Raw genomic sequence first — 14,430 nt, forward strand, 5'->3', positions numbered from 1 at the left:
AAAAAAAAAAATCAGGTGTGCACTGTTCAGAATTATATAAGACCAATTTGTGCAAGCATAATGAGTGGCCAGTTTATGGTGGGATGTACACCTGGTTTGGGAAGGTAGTCTTCACAGGAATCCCTTTTCCTGGTAGGTTGTTTAGTGATTATAGGTCCACAGCAAAGACAACTGGATGTTTTTAAGAGAGATTCTTGTCAAGCTGTGCCAGCCGTGAGGTAGGAAACCCTTCTGTTCTTGAGGAATGTGACTGCTGACTAGGCCTTAATAGGCAGGTTATTGGAGCTTCCTGGACAGTGGCAGAGATAAGTTAACCAAGTTTCTCTTAAAACTCCTTTTTAAACTTACTGTCAGGCTTTCACCTACAGCGTAGCCATTCCAGTGCTCTAGTAAACTGCCTCTACTAAGCATTGGTTATTTTCTTATGTTCGTAAGAAGTGTCCTTTCCTTGATTCTGCCATATCTTTCTTCCCAAGGAATACTTCCTAAGATGGGTTTTAGCTCTTAGCTCCCAATCACCAAGATTGCTTGGCCTCTGGAAGATTAGGGGTGTGAAACACTAAGAACCTGAAATACTTTAAACTCCCGTCATCCCAATAAAAACTGCCATTGTCACCAAGAGTATCTCTTTGTGGTTATTACCCTCCATAGTACTAAGCTCTAAAGGCTAATGGATTCTACTTTGTATATCCTTAACTTCTCAAAATGGTCTGTTTGCTTAAATTCTTTTTTTTTTTTTTTTTTTTTTTGAGACAGGGTCTCACTCTGTTACCGCCCAGACTGGAGTGCAGTGGCACAATCTCAGCTCACTGCAGACTCGACTTCCCGGGCTCAAGCATTCCTCCCACCTCAGCCTCCCGTGTAGCTGAGACTACAGGCGCACGCCAACATGCCCAGCTAATTCTGTTCTTTATTTTGTAGAGACAAGGTCTCACTATGTTGCCCAAGCTGGTGTTGAACTCCTGGGCTCAAGGGATCTTCCCACCTTGGCCTCCCAAAGTGTTGGGATTACAGGCGTGAACCACTGTGCCTTTCTCTTAAGTTCTTTTTAACCCTTATATTTACAGTATTTATTTATAACATTTATTTTTTAAAATTCCAATTTTAAAGTAATACTTGCTTAGTTTAAAAATGCAAACACTATAAATATGCTTAAAATAAGCAAAAAACTTCCATAATTGAGATTACACTATATTGTTCTGCAACTTGATTTTTTCACTTAATAGTGAGTGGGCCGGGCGCGGTGCCTCACGCCTGTAATCCTAGCCTTTTGGGAAGCTGAGGCAGGCAGATCACCTGAAATCGGGTTCGAGACCAGCCTAGCCAACATGGCAAAACCCCATCTCTACTAAAAAAAATACAAAAATTAGCTGGGCGTGATGGCAGGTGCCTATAATCCCAGCTATTCGGGAGGCTGAGGCAGGAGAATCGCTTGAACCCAGGAGGCAGAGGTTGCAGTGCGCCAAGATCATGCCATTGCACTCCAGCTTGGGTGACAGAGTGAGATTCCGTCTCAAAAAAAAAAAAAAAGAATAGTGAATGGTTTTCACGTTAACACATATATGTCTTTTTTTTAGAGCTCCTTGTTGTAGTACCTTTTTAAAAGAGAGTTGTATAATATTCCATTATATTGAACTACCCTGATTTACTTAACCATTCCCTTATTTATTTACATTTTTCACTATTACAAATAAGGCTGGATTGAACATTCTTGGGCACTTATATTTCTGAACTTGAGCAAGTGTTTTTATTGGATAGAGCCCTAAAAAAGTGAAACTGATTGGTCAAAGATTAGGTACATATAAAATTTTGCTAGCTGCTGCCAAATTGTCCTGTAGAAAGGTTGAACCAATTTATGAAACTTGACATTTCAAGAAATTGTATGTGTTTCCCATCTACCTAATAAAGAAATGGTCCACACCATTAATATAGTTCTGAATGCACTGAAATATAATTGTATATGTCTTTCCCACTAGATTGGTACTTCCTCAGGGATAGGAATCATGAATTTCTAAACTTTAGCATCCCATTGTTTGCTTAAATAGACCTTGAAATACAAAAATGAAAAGAAGATACTGTCTTTATCCATAAATGGCTCACAGCCCAGTAAAGGAATCCACAGTCTTATCTATATTCATGCTCTTTACTACAATGCCTAGAATATGGTATGTACCCTGTAAATCATTATTGTATAACTAAAAGTGTTTCTCTTTATTTGTCTAAAAACTATTTGGCAGAACTTCTTAATTTTATCAAATGAGCCAATGGGTAGTTTTGGAATATGAACTCACTTTCTATTTTAGGCACTGCCTATTGGAAGAAAGAAGGTGTTGTCTTAAGTCTACACCCCGTGGCTGTTATTTGATTGCTGCTGTTAAAAAAACATAACATTTTTTCTCATTTTCTCTGAATATACAATATACAGAAATGGAAGGAGGGTGAGCCATTGGGAGCTTTACTCTACCATTAAGCATTTCTTTAAAGGCTACCTCACATTTGCACTTAGGTCACAAAGCTTCTGTAACTAGGGTGAACCACCATCATTGAAAAGGTGGAACCTGGGACCTTCGGATATGAGGGCAGAACCTTGGGCCCCAGCATGCTATGTTTAGGACATTTGGCCTCTTACTAAACCCACTCAGCTGTGTTCCTCCTTTTTTTCTTTGTTTCTTCAGCACTTGTATATTCAGTTTGCACTGTATTAATTTGCACTTGTTTGCATGTTGCTTTGTAAGTATTTTAAGGGCATTTTTTTCCTCTCACATATGTATTGTTTTGTGTCCCCAGCTAAAGTACAAGCTTTTTGAAGGCAGAAACCATGTCTTTGGTTTCTTTTGTATTTCCCATAGCACCTTTTACTGTGAGAGTGGGCACACAGTATATGTTGTGGAATGACATCCTGAGTGATCCCTCCCTGGCTGGGCCTCAGATTAAATTCCCTGAAATGGAACAGTCCTAACCAACACAGGACAGGTATTCTCCATCTGGCATGTTGGTTGCTCCTTTCAACCTGCTATTTGAAATGGCTCCCTTCAACATCTTTCTGTCCCCACAGTGGGGCTTGCTATGGCTAATGCTGTACTTGCTGTATGTGTTCCAGGCAAGTCTGCGGACACCAGAACTGACCTGGGAGCGAGTGAGATCTCAAGTTGACCATGTGATATGGCCTGATGGCAAGAGGATAGTACTGCTGGCAGAGGTAAGGCTGAGACTGGCAAAAAATACTCCCCCACAACAGGAGAGACTGCAATACCCAGGTCCCCTCCTCCTCATGTTCTCGAATACTTTCAACTCTTCTGTTAAGCACAAGTTTGACTACTTTCCCAATGGATTTTACTTCTAATTGTGAAAGATCTTTTCATTCAGCAATTAAGAAACTATTTTGGTTCCCCACTTTTCACCAATTATCCTGTCTCTCCACGTCAATCCACAGGTTGAGTCAGATAATTATTACTGTAGAAGGAATTCACAGATAGAACCAGTGCCACTTTGAGTGATGCGTACAAAGAGATAATGTCATTTGTGGGATGCTTTAATCACTAAGCACAAAGTAGATATCCCAGACTGTAACCAGGACTATCTTAGGCAAGTTCTGGGAATGTATGTTTTTACTAATAGATTCCCTGTTTTTGAATGTCCATTCCCTTGAATTGAGCCAGATGTGTAGTAGGTACCTACCTAGATGTCAGTTGCTCAATTGATATTTCGCCATCCTAGCTCCTAGCTCACATTGACACTACTGACTTTGATTTTATTGGCTTCCATGTCAGTGTTTGACCACTTTTCCTTTCTTAAAAGCTCCTCTTCCCTAGTCCTGGATTCCTGACAGCTATAATATTAGATGCCTTCTATTCTTACCTTGAAGCTTTCTCTTCTTCAGAGAAAGATACCAAAATATCAAGGAGGATAATAATACTTTCTCAATTTTGATTTTCAGTCGGTTTTTTCTTTTTTTATATTAAAGAACCTGAATATGAAAATGTAAAAGATACATTGTCTTTATCTAGGTGCCCATAAGTTAGGGGTTTTTAGTGTCCTTACTGTTCTCTTCACGTTTTCCTCACCTTATCTCATCTTCTCAGATACTTCAGGGCATTCGTAAAGGGACTGAACTCTTTCTTCACAAGGAAGGAGTATATATGAGGAGGAGATGGGCAGATTGCCAAATATGCATTAATAGCTTTGATGTCAGTCTGCTGACTGTTGACTTATTTCTAGCTGCCCTAGGAGGTCCCACTTGGTAATTTTGGTGACAAAAGCAAGTACCATGGGTGTTTTTGGCTAGATGGTTGAGCAAAAAGGTGGTCAGGCTTCATAGGAAACAAAATAGGAAAGGGTGGCATTGGGTGCAATTTCTAGTTCTTCTACTGTCTGAATCACCAACTCAAAATACAAGGCTGACAATGCTGTCTTTGAATTCAGGAGAACCAAACTGAAGGAGAAGCACAAAAATCATCACAGCTATGGGGAAACCCTGTCTCTACTAAAAAATAAAAAAATAAAAAATAAAATAAAAAGTTAGCCGGGCATGGTGGCACACGCTTGTGATCCCAGTTACTCTGGAGGCTGAGGCAGGAGAATCGCTTGAACCCAGGAGGCAGAGGTTACAGTGAGTCAAGATCATGCCACGGAACTCCAGCCTGGGCAACAGAGGGAGACTTCATCTAATCAATCAATCATCACAGCTTCCTAAGTCCAAAGATATCTCTCCTCACAACCTGGAGAGATTGTCCCTGGGTTTGACTGATCATTGTTTATTTCAAGACAGTCTTTCAAAGGAATGCCGATCCTCAGAAGGAGGATATTTTGCTATAGAGAGTAGAAAATTCAAGAGAAATACACTGATATTTGGCATAAGCCTCAGTGTCATATGACCATCTGTATTCCTTTTTAAATAATTCCAGAAATCTTTTAGCTATTAGTTTCATCAGATTTTCCAGAATTTTAGTGGTTTCATTTAAATGTCAGTCAGTTAGTTCTTATATATTGAATAGCTGCTTTTTTTCCAGCAGTGTTAGTCAGAAAGTGTTTGGAAAATGGCGGTCATGCTTCTCTTCCCTCACTTCTCAAAGACCAGCGAGTTTGTCCTAATCCATTTGTGTCTTCACCTTTGATCACTAGGGCCGCCTGCTGAACCTTAGCTGCTCCACAGTGCCTACATTTGTGCTGTCAATCACTGCTACTACTCAGGTAAGGCTTCCAGAGTGGGATAGCAGTAGTCTGGAGAGGGTCCTCAGACCCACCAGGTTTCACTTGCTTGGGTAGATTGCCATGAATGGCACATCAGCATCCATCTCTCTACTTTTCTAGGCTCTTGCCTTGATAGAGCTTTACAATGCTCCTGAGGGTCGCTATAAGCAGGATGTCTACCTGTTGCCCAAGAAGATGGGTAAGTATTTACTCTTCCATCTCCATCCTTACCAAAGTAGTTCAGAGTCTGAGGCTAAAGGAAGTTTGGGGGCATTAATTTACTTAAGTATGGGGAAGAAAAGTTACCTTCATCTTGTAAAGTAGGAGTTAGGATTCCTAGGTGCCATTCCCAGTTATTTATCCCATTTTCTACACGTGTTGCCCTAGCGAAGTTGTGACATTATGCTGTGATTTATTTTACCTGCCTGTGAATTTTAAGGATTTTTTTTTTCTTAAAGTATCTTTATGTGGGAATCTCAAAGGAGAAAAAAAAAAATCTTCCCTTGAAAGAGAAGAATCATCTCCTACCTTGTGACATCTGACTTATTCCAATTCTAGGCTGCCAAATAGCCCCTACCGAACTTTTCTCAGATGACACAAGACTTTCTTACTACACCTTCCAACACCAATCCCAATGCTTCAGGCCAAAGGAGAGATGTGGAATAGGAGCTATTTAGTTATGTGGGTGTTTTGTATAAGAGAAACATTAACCTGTCTTAAATTTTTAAAGAGCCTGCCTCAAGCACCTGAACTGATACAGTGTGTTTATAAACTCCTCAGGCAAAGATCAGGTAATAAATGAGCTTCTGGTTTTGTTTTGCCTTAGCACTAGGTATATAACAACTGTTAAAAGTTGATATATTTTCCCTTTAGTAGACACTTTAGAAGGATATAAAAGCAACAGCACAGTCCATATTCTGACAGAATGTATAATGAAGTTGGGAGACTAAACAAATACATAGGAAATGACATAAGATTATGAATAAGTACTATGTAGTCAGATAATAGAATGTGAACAGAAACCCATAAGAATTAAGAGTACTAAAAGCAAAGCAAACAGTTCATTTATCCCGTTTAGTATCCTTCTTAGTTTTTCCATTCAAGTTTCCCCAGGCATTAGTTGTTTTAAATGACCCAAAGTATGGAGTCCAAGGCAAAACTCAAGTTGGAGCTTCCCATTATTTAGTTCCCACATTATCCTATTCCTTCTTTTAAATCTTAATGCCTGTTGTTTCTTTCATCTCTCCCGCACTTTTCTGGAAGTCAGGGTTCAAAGCTGAGTTAGTAAGGATGAATTGTTAAGGCTTTGGAAAGCACTGGGCTTGAAACTGAAGGCAGCTATTCCTTAGAATTGAGGACCAGTGAGCAAAGGTTGAACATTTTTCATTCAGCTCCAGGAATTAGAAGGTGTCTTTGAACTTTTTAAGGCCTAGCTTGGGGACAATAGCCATCAGATAAAAGGCATGAATGCTTATACCAGGGCTTCTGTGGTCTGTTCCAGATGAGTATGTGGCCAGCCTCCACCTGCCTACATTTGATGCCCACTTGACAGAGCTGACAGATGAACAGGCCAAGTATCTGGGACTCAACAAGAATGGGCCCTTCAAGCCTAATTACTACAGGTGCCTTGGGCTCCCCAGAAATCAGGGACACCTGGGCAGTGATGAGCTTCCTGCACTGGAATTGGTCTTTGCATCCCCAACCACATACGCTTACATGAACTCAGAAAAATGAACCCACTTCCCCTCACTGCCACCCTCAAAAGACTCTTCAAGGCCTTAAATAGTATTCCCCTTCCTGAATTTGCCTTTTGGAGATAGAGAGGTGGAGTTTGGGTAAGTGGCTATTTGCCTCATTAAATAAAGTTCCCCTTCCTCAATTCCTTTCCCCATTTCATCTTGTTGCTATGATTTTTATCTCTTTATGGAGAAATATTGACCTTTTTCAATTATGTGAAAAGGAGACACAGTTATTTCCTGTCACTGTACACTCCAGAAAAGTCTCTGCCTCCCTGTTACACCTTTAGGCAGGCTCTTCATGTCCCAGCATCCCCATTAGCTGATAACATCACAGTCTCATCTTTCTTTTTCCCTCCAGGTATTAAGTTCCTGTAACTCAAACCAGAATTTTTAAGGAATAGAACTCCAAGCCTTTTCTCCACTACTATACAAGAAAGAATTCAGCAAGCTGCTTCTCCAGTCAAAGCTGCCTGCCGTGCTCACTCTGTGTGTTAGGTTATTTATTTATTAAAATCAAGAATCCTGTGCCTGTAGTGTTGGCCCAGAGTGTGGTTACTGCCCTGAGGGCCATGAGAGCCACAGAGGACGGGCTGAGGAAGGAAAGAAATGGGGTCACTGCTCCCAGTGCATCATTTGCATCATTCCGCATTGACTGAATCCTCAGCAGTGGCCGTTTTTCCTCTTGTCCAGGCTCACGAGTTAGTCCAGGGATTCCATGCTCCCTATTCCCTGGAGTTTTCTGGAATAAATGTTCAGCACCTGCTTTTCTCAGCTTTGGCCCTTCCCCGGGTGAGGCCGTTTGGAATTAACATGGCCAGTGTTTCACACAAGATTGGGTTCCCAATCTTGACCATCACTATCACTGCCTTCTTTATATAAAGGCTAATAAAGAAGGAGTGTTATTTATGGCTTTGCCAAGCTACATCAAGAACTCAGCTGTGCTGTGCCTACCAGGGGTCTCCTTTCTTACCCAGGACTCCTTTCTTTTCCTTGAATATTTATGTCCATTTTAACACTTTCTGGTTGCAAGAGGGATGTGCCTCCATTATTTCCTCCACAGTTTTGGTATTTGTCAGACATTTGTTTTGCTGTCTTTCTAATCCAACCAACCTCTGCTCAGGAAGTGGGGCCAGCTCCACTGGGACCCATAGTTTTACTTCCTTGTCATTTGATTGGATAGTTTCCAAGGAAGCCCCTCCAGATTGGCACTATCTCAGAAAAGGAGAGCTTGTTGTGAAACACTGCTTCCTGAAACTTCCTGCTATTGCCTAAAGCTACGTCTGAAACTGAGTAGGGAAAGGCATACTTTTCCAGGGACTTAGGGGGATAGGCTTTGGAAATGGGACAGGTCTTTCAGACTCACAGCTTGATACCCTAACAAAGCAGAGTATATTTATTTGTTTCCCAGGAAGGCCATTGCAGTTTGACTGGCTGAGGGATACAGAGATGAGATTGTAAACTGTATCCAGATTATCAAAGCTAATTTGACTAGTTTGAACCTCGTCAGCCATTCATTCCTTTGGCCATTGCCATGGATGAAACCAAGATCTGCAGTCTGATCTGTGGTCTTCTCTGCTGGCATATCTTTTATGATTTAACCTCTTCCATTTGATGATTCTGTATTTCAGAGGCAGTTTCTTGAGTAACTCCAGTGCTACAAAAAGAATTAGTAATGTGGTGTGGGCAGCGTGACATTTTATGTCCCACCCAAAAATTGGATTCCTTTTGGAGACTGATATGTTGGTCTCAAGCGTTTCATTAGGACCAGATTGGTTCTAAGAATTAGTCTGGAGTGGCCCTAGGAAACTTGAATTAAATAAGCCTCTTCCCCTTACCGATCCTTTTTACACTCTCAGGTTTGTTTCCCACTTTTTTCCTATGCTGGTCTGCCTCAAAGTCTCAAGACCAAGGTGACTCAAGGAAACACCAGACCACCCATGATCACTAAAACCTTCCCATCCTGATTCTCTTCTTCTACCTCCACCCTCTCCAACTTCTCCTGGTCTTCACATATACTCTCAGAGCTAGTCTGAAAGTGACCTTACTTTTGGAAGTAGGGAAGTGGAACTTTGGCAAATGACTATTTGCCTCATTAAATAGTATACAGGCTCAGCCCATAGAGTACAGTTCTTCAGAGGCCATATGTCTCAGCAAGTACTGGTTATATTCTTTTTTTTGTAAGGAAGATCATAAATGCTAAAAATTTCACTAAGCCATTCAGTTCTTCCTTTTGCCTACCTAGTCCTGATTTTTGTATTAATTGGGTCCCTTTAGCAAGAGATTCAGATCTTTGTACCTTATCTTATATCCAGAGCAGATTCCATTTGGCAGATACATGGTCTCTAGCCTATTGTATTCTTAGACCAAAAATCATAACCTGCTGTTTCTCAGCAAAGCCTTGCTCTCTGGAGCTTACTATGTGCTGGTACTTAAAGAGTACATTCTGCCTTGCTATAGTGAAGAGACCCACTCCAAATAAAAAAGGAGCCACACTGGGCTTCTAAGTTAGGTTGCCAGTGTTGCTGCCCATGATGAGTTATTTGCCTCTGAGTTTCAGATGACCTCTCTGTAGGGACACTGTGTCATCAACCATTAAGAAGAAAGAACTACAAGCCTCCCAAGTATTTGGGTTCTATCTTAGGGTTGAAATCTGGTCATTATTCCCTCTACCCTTGTAATCAGAGCAATGTGTCTTCTTTCCTCCAGCCTCTTACCTTGGATGCATCCTGGTTATCTGGAAGCATGGGAAAGAAGGCTAATTATCTCTTTGTATGTGGCTCCAGTCTGTGAGGATACATAACATTTTCTCTACAATGAATCTGTGCTAATATTTTGCCTTCTTTCTTTCTTTTCTTTTCACCCTTAGAGACAGGGTTTCACTATGTTGCCCAGGCTGGTCTCAAACTCCTGGGCTCAAGCAATCCTCTTGCCTCAGCTTCCTGAGTAGCTGGAACCACAGGTGTGTGCTACCATGTCTGGCACTTTTTTGCCTTCTTAATGGAGATACTCAGTTTTCTTTTTTTCATTTAAACAAAGAAAAAAAATGTATCTACTCTACCTTCCCTCTGCTCTCCTCCCTCCCTATCCTACTTGCCCATATGAGCGCGGCTCCCCATGGCCACATACTCCTGCAAAGCTTTTTTGCTGCTTCGCTCTTCTCTGAACAGATCTGATATTGCTGCTCCTGTGGTTTTCTCAAAATTAACTTTGCCATGGTTTTTAAAAAGGAATCAAAATGCATTGTTGCATTAAGCTTTTTCAATAAAGGAAAATTATGGAAGGAAAATAGGCAACACCAGCAAATTATATGTGGACAGGTTCTAAACTCTATATATACATATATATATATATCTATATACGTAATCATCTAGTTCTGTCATCTTACTGAAAGGAATAAAGCTTCTAAAGATCACCATTTCTGAGAAGTTCTTGGAAATCTTTATGTCTAAGTGATTGTATTAGATCAGCAATAATGACTATGTAATCTCAAAAAACAAATAAAATATTCTTAACATGGACTCTTAAGGGTATTTCTTGTTTCTGTGAACTAGAAATTCAGAGATGAGAGAGATCTCTGAGCAATAAACTAAAGATCCTGCTGTAGGACAAGGATGTGAAAATGTTACCAATAGGCATGTTTGACCTTAGTTAATAAATACCGTGTTCCCCTCCTACCTGCCAGCACACACGCGCATCCTGGCTGTGTGTGTAAAGAACCTGTCTTCTCAGAACCACCACCCTGGGGAGTCGAGGACTGTAGGCTTAACACAGAGAAACTAAACCATAGTTCTAGGTCCCTGACTCCCTTTTAGTTGAAAAGTGCAGGAAATCAGCATCCCCCAGTTTGGGACCAAAGGACCTTGATAACTAGGACCTGATTATATCCAGCCAAAGGGAAGAAAGAAGTGCATCAGGCAGAGATTTGTCTCTAAATCAAGTTGCCTGATTTAACCAAAGGATGAATCCAATTGCCTATTCTTTCTCAACTGCCAGTAGGGTAACCATCTTTGGGTAGCTTTCTGATAGCCACCTTCTTTAGCTGACAACCTAAACTAGTTCTGCATCCTGTATGCAAGATGTTTTCTTTTCATAGCAGAATCTTCTGCCACTTTGGCTTCTGATTATTTAGATTAAGGGACACAGGGCTAGAATAGTCTGGGCAGTCGGTAATCCTCAAAATTAGTGCCATTCCAGTTAGGAGGAGAATGCAGCAGCTAGCAATGAAGCCGGTGAGTCAGCTCAAAGGATTTGCTCCCCTGCAGTAGGGCTTGACTCCTCATTTGTGAAGGATGGAACCTTGGGTGCCTGGGTCTTCATTTCAGAATCATAGGGTAAGCCCAAGCTGTCCACTGCTGCACAAGTTTCTCCACCTCACAGTATTTTGGAAAAGAACTTGAACTTTAAAGCAGGCTAGCTTGGATTTGAATCCCAGCTCTGCCATTTACAAGTTATGTAACTTAGTCAAATTACATAACCACTCACAGCCTCGATTTTCTTGCCTGTGAAATGGATACTGCTTATCTCCTAGGATAAGGATTTAATGAACTGATATATAAAAAGTGCTGCTTATTTACAGAGCCTGGCACGCACTGCCGACTGCATACACATCATTCCTTGTCTCAATCTGGAGCCCTACAACCTCTGTTGCATCATTACACCCACACATGCCCTTTATGGGGAGAGGAGGGTGTTCTATCCTTTTTTTACTAAATTATCCTAACTGCCTGATAGCCTCAAAAAGCAGGTACTTTAAAACTTCCTGCATCTTAAGCTTTCTCAGTGCCAGGTGCTATCCATTTAGTCAAGTATCTGACCTCTGTGGATTAAAGTGGATTGCTTATATGGGGAAAAGGGTATATGTGATTCTTGTAACTATACCTATTTATACCTCCAACCCTCTGCTGGCAGCCTGAGTTTTGGGACAAGGGAAATTGGTAATGTAGGTTTTTTAATAACGTCAAATATAACAGTATTGGAGCCATCTCTGCAACATGGAGAGACTTGACCAGCCTTGACTAGCTCCCAGGTATGTGTGCCTCTGTGGTGAATGTATTGATGACTATCATGCCTCTGTTGACAAATAAGCTAAAATAAATTGAATGTGTGCCAATTCCATGGCATATAGTTTCAAAGTTTTCAGTTACTCTCTGGTTTCTTGTTACATCTTCCAGTTGTTTCCAGATATCTTCCTCCTTATTAGAAATTTTGAAGGTCTGGGCCTATAATGAGCACATAGGTGTCTGATCTTAGTAAAGGTCTTCTATTCCACTGAGATGTGGAAAAGATCATGGATTGAGGTCTCTCCTCGTGTTGACTCTACGCAATCTTCATAGCACCAGTTTTACACATTCCTTCTCTGAAATTAAAGCCAGATGGAGCTCTAGGCTTAGCAAGTGGCTTTAGATAGATACCAGAGGGGACTTGCAAGCTGTCCTCTATCCTACTCCCAAGATCAGACTGCCCTTTCCCCTAGGAATAGGCAGGAAAAGGAATAAAGCGTCAAAACTGGCCACTCATGTCTGCTACCACTGTTGGGATCCTGCTGATTGATAGGCTCACAAAAGACTATGAAGTTCTGGGCCTGTTAACCTTAGGGCTCTGACTACTTAGGAGGAGAAGTACTGGGAAGAAGAGAGATAGAATAATGAATTCTTTTTATTAAGAAATCCCAATGGGCTGTGCTGTGGCAGGTTTACCACACTGAAGCAGTGATGAGCAAGGCGTGGGTTGTGAATTTTAAAGCAGCGTGTAAATTTTTAAGAGTTTAACAAATTATACCCTGAAAAAAATCCAAAGTCAAGTAGTTCAGGCCTTGAGCCAGGGACCTTCTTGGAAATTCATATCAATTCAGTTCTGTAAATGCCACACACCCCCCGCCCCCCACCCCGAGACATTTTTACTACCGGGAGGATACTGCTGGCATCTAGTGAAGAGAGGCCACGTATTTTGCTAAGCATACTACGATGCACCGGACAGCCCCCTACAATAAATATTCAGCCCCGATTGTCAATAATACAGAGACTGTGAAACGCTGCCCAATTGTCAATAGTACAGAGACTGTGAAACGCTGCGTTAAATGTACATAAATTAGGGGCATACAAAAATGAGCTAAATTTGGTCTTACTCGCTAGGAGCCTATATGTGGGTGGGGAGAGGAGTGGGACTGGAAGAGGAAAGGGAAGATGGGAAGGTACAGTAAGGAGATATTGGGGACCAGGATGAGAAAGCCCAAAAAGCTCCAAAGAGTGCTCTCAAACTTGCCTTGTTCTGTCGCCTATGAACTGGCAAAGGGAAAAGTGAGAGAGAGAGAGATGGTAAGAAAGGGGCAGGGTTGTCCCTAAGGTATGGGAAGGTGGAGTAATTCCTCTAGGCCCCTTGCTTTGGGTATATCGTGGAAAATGTTAGGATTTTGGATCTAGGCAGAACTGGTTTGACACCAACACAACCTGAATGAGTTGAGGGCTAAAAGGAAAGCTTTGTGGAGGAGGAGGAGGTGATAACTAACTAGAATCTTTATGAGAGAAAAGGAATCAACCAGGAGAACAGCATAGGCAAGACCCTGAGACAAGACAGAATATGATACCTTGGAAACCGCAGGGAGGAATCTGCAAGTGCCGGTTTCCTCACCAGTAACATTGGATTCGTAAAAATACTCTGTCGGGGAGAGGTATGATGTGATATCTGGAAAGCGCCTACTGCAGTGCCTGGCACCAAGCTCAGTTCAACAGTCCCCCAGACCCTTCCTAAAGCAACCAGGCTGGGGAGAGCGATTTGGTCCCACCTGTTCCCGAGCCTACGTCTTTGGGGCTTCTATTACCAAGCCAGACTGTCTAAATATTTACTACAAGCTGCTTTTTAAATTCAGGAGAGGGCAGATCAAACAGCCTCTTTTGCCCCCAGTAACAATGAGCCCTTAGGAAGCATCTTAGAAAAGAGAGAGGAAGGAAAGAAAGGATTGGCGAGCAGGTGAGGGTGGGGGCTTGCTCTCCCCTCAACATTTACACACCATGCGGAAGAGGCCCCCTACAGCAGAGAAGGGCAGATGACAGGAGCAGCCCTCGAGGGCACCACCAATTTCAGTGACGGAAAAACGCCCCCATCCCACCCTTAGACCCCCAGTCTCCCAGCCAAGCCCTAGCTCCGGGCGAGATGCGTTCTCTTCAGAAAAACGCTGAGAATTCTCAGCTTCCAGAGACAGCGAGTCCCTCGTTTCGGGCGATGTCCCTGGCCACCTGGAGGTGGCATCCCTCCCCAGCGACTAAGCGGGATATGGGACGTGTGCAGGAGCCGGGATTTGGGGGGCCGGGTCGGTGGTAACAGGGAAACGGAGACTGCGGTGGAGCAGTAGGCGGAGACTAGAGCTCCGGAAAAGGTCGCTACAGGGACGGGGGGTGAGTACTGAGAGACACCGAGTGAGGAGCATAGAGATAACCCGCCTGAGCTCAAGGCCCAGCTTTCGCGAGGTGTGGAGCCTGTAGCTAACCTAGGAGTCTCCGTCTGC

The 14,430-nt window shown here is 42.2% G+C and overlaps 1 protein-coding gene across 9 annotated transcripts in view; it reads left to right on the top strand.

Annotated features, from left to right (window-relative positions):
• AHCYL2 (adenosylhomocysteinase like 2) overlaps nucleotides 1-10,447 on the top strand; it is a 207,938-nt gene extending 197,491 nt beyond the window's left edge. For all 9 annotated transcript variants that reach the window (XM_055283973.2, XM_063641613.1, XM_055283972.2 and 6 more), the window contains 5 exons: nucleotides 3,101-3,199; nucleotides 5,122-5,190; nucleotides 5,311-5,389; nucleotides 6,692-6,812; nucleotides 7,288-10,447. In XM_055283973.2, coding sequence (XP_055139948.1) covers nucleotides 3,101-3,199; nucleotides 5,122-5,190; nucleotides 5,311-5,389; nucleotides 6,692-6,812; nucleotides 7,288-7,294 — 375 coding nt within the window. In that variant the 3' untranslated portion in view covers nucleotides 7,295-10,447. The remainder of the gene's footprint in view (nucleotides 1-3,100; nucleotides 3,200-5,121; nucleotides 5,191-5,310; nucleotides 5,390-6,691; nucleotides 6,813-7,287) is intronic.
• The last annotated feature ends 3,983 nt before the right edge of the window (nucleotides 10,448-14,430 follow it).

Source organism: Symphalangus syndactylus, chromosome 6 (genome assembly GCF_028878055.3).
Source record: "Symphalangus syndactylus isolate Jambi chromosome 6, NHGRI_mSymSyn1-v2.1_pri, whole genome shotgun sequence".
Lineage (NCBI taxonomy): Eukaryota > Metazoa > Chordata > Mammalia > Primates > Hylobatidae > Symphalangus > Symphalangus syndactylus.